Genomic DNA, 5,824 nt, shown 5'->3' with positions numbered 1-5,824 from the left:
AGCGGCCCCCACGCCCCGCACGCCCCTCACCCTCCTTTTCTTCCATTTCTGTGTCACTGTGCTCGGCCAGGTCTTCCCCTTTGGGGTGCCGGCCCTCCCTGACTGGGTCTCCCCCGCCCCCACAGCCATGGCCATCGGTCCCTTACTCTCGGTCCCTGCAGGGTCTCACCCTAAAGGACTCCTTCCTCAGCCCCTTAGGTCACTGTGAGAGGGAGGCTGGGACAGCCTTTGGGCCCTGACAGGTGGGCAGACGCCTGTGAGGAGGGACCGGGGACCCTTGCTGTCCCTCTGGAAGGCCTCGTGCAGGCCCTCCTGCCCCCGGGGGTGCCCTCAGGGGGCTCTGCATTCCACAGGCCCAGCGGGAGGCCCATGGGGAGCCTGGGCAGGGGGTCCCTGCTGGGGGCCAGTCCAGCCCCTTGTCTGTGCCCCGTGTGCCCCGCAGCAGGAAGGGGCAGAGCTCTGCTTCTGGACATGGAGGCCCCTCCCTCTGGCCTCCTCCCCAGGCCAGGGCAGTCAGGAGGGGTGAGGACTGGAGAGCCTCCCGCCCCCACCCGACCTCAGAGGTGCGGTTCCTCCCCAGAAACTCATTCTTTCTGTTCTCTTGCAGAGCGTGGCCTCCCTTCCAACCAGTGCTGCTAACAGGATGGCTTGTAGGGGGAGCTTTTGATTTCTAGATCCCGCCCCCCAAGGTTCGCCAGTCTGTATCCCCAACAGAGGGATTTGTGTGACCTGGTCCCCCTGAAGGGTCACCAAGAAGAAGAGGCGATGGCAGGTTTGCGAAGGTTTGCAAGTTCTTTTTTGTTTTTTGTTTTCCTTTTCTATAGCACTTGGAACTTCATGACACATTCACAGAGAAAAACATCGGTAGAAGATCCTTAACATTTCATTTTATCGTTTTGCATTTAAAATCGATTAAAGTAGTTACTTCCCTAAACTCTGGAAACGCTTCTGACCGCATTGAGGGCAATCTTTATGATGTACATTTGGAACAGAAGATAGATTTTCAATGACAAGTAAATCTACTCGGTTTTTATTTTTTTTAAGACTATTTGTTGTGGGCCCGTTGCCTTTCGCTGGCTTCTTGACATCCATCCACAGAGGGCGGTGAAGGCCAAGTGTACATTTCTCGGGAGGAAGTGATTTATTCTGCTGTCCGACAGAGGTCTCCTGCGATCTTAGCGAGACTGCCTTCCATCCTCAGGCTTCTGCTCCAGGACAAGAGGCGGGAGGTGAAGGGTGCGGTCAGGGACACAGGGGGACGCGGGGCACCCAGCACTGGACTGGCAGCCGCAAAGATGGGAGGGAGGGGGACACAGGGAGGTGGGAGCAGAGGCAGGAGGCTGGCACCCTGGGAGGGGCAGGTAACCCCGGGGAGGACGAGGGGGACGGGGAATGGCCGGGGCGAGCAGGGCATGGAGGAGGGCGGGAGAGGCAGCGCCGAGGGAGGCCCCTCACCTCGAGGATGTTCTTCAGCCTCTCAGACAGCAACCGACTCTGGGAGACCAGCGTGTCCCAGGGCTCGAACGGTTTTCCCTGGTTGTCCACGAAGGTTTCCCAGCAGTGCTCAAAGTCTGCAGGGGCGGGGCGGGAGGGGAGCCGGGCCACAGGGGCCACAGGCTGCGTGACTCTCAGGCACAGGCTTTGCCCCTCGAATCGGCGCCACTGCCCTCTGTCCCCCAGGGACCCCTTCACCCCTGGGTCCGTCTCTTCAGCCCGGGGCGCCAGCCCGCCCGATTCCCCTTCCCTCCAGACCCACACGTCTCTCCCAGGCCCGCCATCTCCCCCCCTTCCGGACACTTCTCCGGGCCCCAACTCTCTCCTCCAGTGCACTCTGCTGTCCCCCGCTGTCCCAGGTCAGCCTTCCCTGTGCGGCCACCAGAGGCTTCCACCAGGAACGCCTCTCTTGTCCACTCCTCCGTAGCAAGAACCCCCAGGCCTCTCCCTGCCCACCGCCCACCCCGGGAGGTCACACTGACCCGTGGAGGTCATGATGGCGATGTGGGCCCCGTGACCCTGCAGGGTGCGCAACCCGTCTTCATATCCTTTCTGGACGCGCAACCAGTCCTCATATCTTTCCTTGGTATAGAGGCGGGAGGCGAAGAGCCTCAAGGTCACGTGTTTGTTCTTGACCAGGAACTGGGCCAATTGATGGGCACAGGTAGCGCAGGGGCTCCAGGACAGAAAGCAGGTGACCTTGTAGGGCAGCTCAGAGCCCAGCTCCCAGGACTGGATCCGCTCGAGGAGACACATCTCCGCGTGGCACCCTCGCTGCTGCTCTCCCTGGGCAGGCTAGGGACAGTAGAGGCAGGAAAGGTTCTGTCATTTGCTGGGAACGCAGGGGAGCGTGGGGCCAGCGGGAGGTGGGGCAGGTCTTGGCCTCCAGCACAGAATTGGAGGAGGGCCCCCCTCAGCGTGCAGAGCGATGGGATTCAGGTGGCATCCACGGCCCGAGCGCCACCAGCCCTCCCGGACCAGCACAGGACACGGTGCTTTGCCAGGGCCTGGACCAGGGGTGGGGAGGGCTTGGCATTCGGCCTCACTTACTGTGGACTGTGCCTCCCTGGACCTGATGGGTTTTCACTGAAATTGTTGTGATTTCAAGCATCATGGGACTTGCATGAAGTTTGGCTCTAAACCGTTGCCTTAAAATGGGATTCAACTTGACCACTGGATTTGTGGAGCCCCAGCTAATTTGTGCCCAAAGGAGGGGGCTCAGGAAGCTCACCTAGTGGGGAGGGAGGAGGCCAGGTGGGCTCCCAGGTCGCGGACCTGATGCCATGGAAGTGGGTGCTTCCTCCCGGGAGGGATGCTCCCCTGAGCCCCACTGCCCTCTGTGGGCCGGGACTCCCATAAGCTTCTGCTCTGGCCCTTGCCCTGCGCTGAGCACCAGGGACTAACAAAATGCTCCCTGTGCAGGGGTGATGGGGGAGGGGCACAAAGAGAGAGGCTCCTGAGTCATGGGATGAATGACATTGTGGGTCCCAGGGCCCTGGAGATTGGTCCAAGCTGTTGAGGGAAGGAGTCAACCGGGAACTGGGAGCGACTCAGGTCAGTTGTGCAAGCCCAGATTCTGGGCGGGGTGTGGTCGGCACCCCGACACTGACAGGGCCTCCCAGGGCCGTGCTGTGTGGGGAGCGGTGCCCTTGACAGCATCTGCCAGCGGAGCTCGGGGTCCTGCCCGGGCCCCTCGTAGTGACCAGGGGAGCACTGAGAGCCTCCAGGACTCAGGCGGTCCATGGGTGGCCGTCCCCAGCAGGGGCCTGGGGAAAAGTTGACCCCTTGTCCAGAAGCCCTTTCCTCTGTCCTCATCCTTCTTCAGGGACACAGCAGGAGGGGGGTGGCTGAGCCCTGGGCTTAGGGTGACAGGGTTGATGGTGCCAGACCCTGGGCACTGTGCCTGCTTTCCCAGGGGTGGCCCCAAGCCAGCGACCGCAGCAGAAACGGTCCCCACCTGACTCCAGACCAAGGTGTGGCAGCTGCAGGGACCCAGGGGACAGCTCTGTGGGCCCCCTGTGTCCCCTGGGAAGCACCTCCCCGGAACGTTCTGGGTTTGGAAGGCCCTACGTGCTCGGTCTGCCTGGGTCCCTCACCTCATTGTGCAGGATGCCCTTGAGTTGGCCAGGAGGGACCCCGGAGGCACCCTCGGGGAGCTCGACCTCGTAGCAGAGGTACGTCTTCTTTTCCCAGTTTTTCTGGTCGAAATTCTGCAAGAAGGTGTCCTTGTCCAGCAGGCAGCTGCGAACAAAGGGGTGAGGAAGAAGCTCAAAGACACGGGCTCCCCCTGAGTAAGGAGTGTCCTCTTGCTGATGTATGTTTGGAACAGAAGACAGAGTTTACGGAAGTAAAGATGCTTAGATCTTTAGGAACCCAAACTATTTCTTATGGGCTCATTGACATTTGCCGATTTCTTTGGATCCTCCACCCCATTCCCCCCCGCGGCCCTGCTCCCCATGTACTGGCCAGACCCACAGAGGACAGGCTTCTGTTCGCTTTGCTGGGGCCTCCCAGCCCCCCTCTGGGGCCCCTGAGGGGCTCTTGCAAGGCCAGCCCGGTCCACTGTCAGGGGCTCACTAGGAGCAGCACAGGACACGCGACCCTCCGACGGGGCCTCTGTGTCCGCCCGGGGTTGGCTCCGACCACATCCCCTGGCCTCACAGTCCCATCCCTGTCCCCGCTGACCCACTCCCCTGGGCCTTTCCCGCCAGGCTTCAAGGTTAACCCGTGCCTCACGGTGCCCCAGGGCCCGGCACATGCCTGTGCCGAGAAGAAGATACCAGAGGCTATTCTTTTTAAACAATCATGGGAATTTCTGTGATATGAAATTATTGCGTGCCCTTTACAACCCCGAGATGGGAAAGCCTCTCGATCGAAAGAGACCTCCTGGCCCTGGGCTCAGAAGGGATCCCCAAGCAGAGAGGATGGATTCCCTAGGCGAGCAGGGGAGGGGACGAACAGCGGCATCGGGTGGAGTCCCGGGAGCCTGGAGAGGCTGGCGGGACAAGCAGACTGGGCATCCGCCGAGCGGGCACAGCGGGCCCGGGACGGGGCAGCAGGAGGAGGCAGAGAGGAGGGGCCCCGGAGGCCGGGAGGAGACTAGAGGGAGTGGTGGGTCCCCGTCAGCCCTGAGGAGGGGCTCCGGAACAGGTGCGATGCAGGGGGCCGCGGTTACCTGTCCCAGGCCGGGGGGCCAGCCTCCATGTCCGTCCCTTCACGGTCGCCGGCTCTGTGTCCCATAGCGTCCATGTGGGTCCCTTCACGGTCTCTGGTTCTGTGTCCGCTACTTCTCTGCCCGGTCACGGTCTGTGCCCTCCCCTCGGGGTGCTCTGGATGGGCCTGGGAGCCTTATATGTCATCAGAGCTCCTGGGAGCTGCTGAGTTGGCATCGCTGGGCCCCACCCCTTCCCAGACTCAGGCCATGCATGCCACCCTCCCGGGCGTCAACCTAGGAGGAGCTTCTCTGCCCACTGCCACATCCCTAGGTCCTCAGGGTCAAGTTTTGGTTTCCCCGTTCTGACAACACCCCTTTCTACCTGGAAGCCTCAAGGAGGACCAAGGGAAAGGAGGTCGGGGACGGTGTGGTCTCTCTGGGCAGCAGGGACCCGCGGGGCAGGTGGCGAGAGGACAGGTGTCCGTACCTTGACTTAGGACATGGAGGCCCAGAGGGCAGGCTTCGGGTCCCTGAGTCCCCTCCAGTCACCCGGGTGAGCGTGGCCTGGCCCAGGCTCCCTAGACCCACTGGTTGAGACACCTGCACAGCCTGCACATGACAGGTGCCAGGAAGGGCGGGAGCATCTGGTCTAATTCGCCGCAGCCTGGCCTTCAGGCTCCGTTCCCTGGCCCTGGGAACGGAGGAGGACAAAGGGGCCCAGCTGTCCTTAGCAGCCCCCTCCCCAGTGAATGACTGCCACCTGGGCATGGAGCATGTCACCCTGTTACCCGCAGGAGGAAAGAAAGTCTCCCAGAGGGGACGGGCTTGGCCAGGACGCCACGGGGAGCAGACGGATGCAGGGACACAGGGATGCAAGCCTCCCGCAGGGCGGCCACTGTGCTCTTCCCGTCCACCTCCAGGCCCCAAGGAAGGAGCGTGATTTGTATCCCAGCCCCGAACAGAATCCTGAGCCCCAGCTGGCTGGCTGTCTCTGCGGAGCTGCCCCTCTGTCCCACGGACTCCCCCATCTGGCTTCCCTTAGGCCCCCCGGCCCTGCCCCATGGTCCTCCTCCCCACCCCCCAGGAGGATGTGTCTGTGTCAGGTAACGCCCGGCAGCCTGCCCTGAGTCACACCTTGGCCACCTGCACCGAGAGCCAGTCTGCTCACCCTCCCAG

The 5,824-nt window shown here is 62.2% G+C and overlaps 1 protein-coding gene across 1 annotated transcript; it reads right to left on the bottom strand.

Annotated features, from left to right (window-relative positions):
- Positions 1 to 998: 998 nt before the first annotated feature.
- Positions 999 to 4,803, bottom strand: LOC144219166 (DNA dC->dU-editing enzyme APOBEC-3G-like). The gene is made up of 5 exons (XM_077749104.1): positions 4,670 to 4,803; positions 3,591 to 3,735; positions 1,977 to 2,289; positions 1,456 to 1,571; positions 999 to 1,205 (listed from the first exon to the last, which is right to left on the bottom strand). Exons 1-5 carry the CDS (start codon positions 4,741 to 4,743, stop codon positions 1,176 to 1,178), a joined length of 678 nt encoding a protein of 225 aa, XP_077605230.1. The 5' UTR covers positions 4,744 to 4,803; the 3' UTR covers positions 999 to 1,175.
- Between the last annotated feature and the right edge of the window lie 1,021 nt (positions 4,804 to 5,824).

This window comes from Crocuta crocuta, unplaced genomic scaffold (genome assembly GCF_008692635.1).
Source record: "Crocuta crocuta isolate KB4526 unplaced genomic scaffold, BGI_CrCroc_1.0 C29685534, whole genome shotgun sequence".
NCBI lineage: Eukaryota > Metazoa > Chordata > Mammalia > Carnivora > Hyaenidae > Crocuta > Crocuta crocuta.
This window is presented reverse-complemented; position numbering and strand designations above follow the sequence as displayed.

What these genes read in the sequence shown, in the direction of transcription:
- LOC144219166 (XM_077749104.1), bottom strand. Translation starts at nt 4,743, where the DNA reads ATGGACGCTATGGGACACAGAGCCGGCGACCGTGAAGGGACGGACATG. An exon ending in AGGGCATCCTGCACAATGAG is followed by an intron (nt 2,290 to 3,590) that starts GTGAGGGACCCA and finishes TACTGTCCCTAG; the next exon opens with CCTGCCCAGGGAGAGCAGCA. An exon ending in GGCTGAAGAACATCCTCGAG is followed by an intron (nt 1,206 to 1,455) that starts GTGAGGGGCCTC and finishes GTCCTGGAGCAG; the next exon opens with AAGCCTGAGGATGGAAGGCA.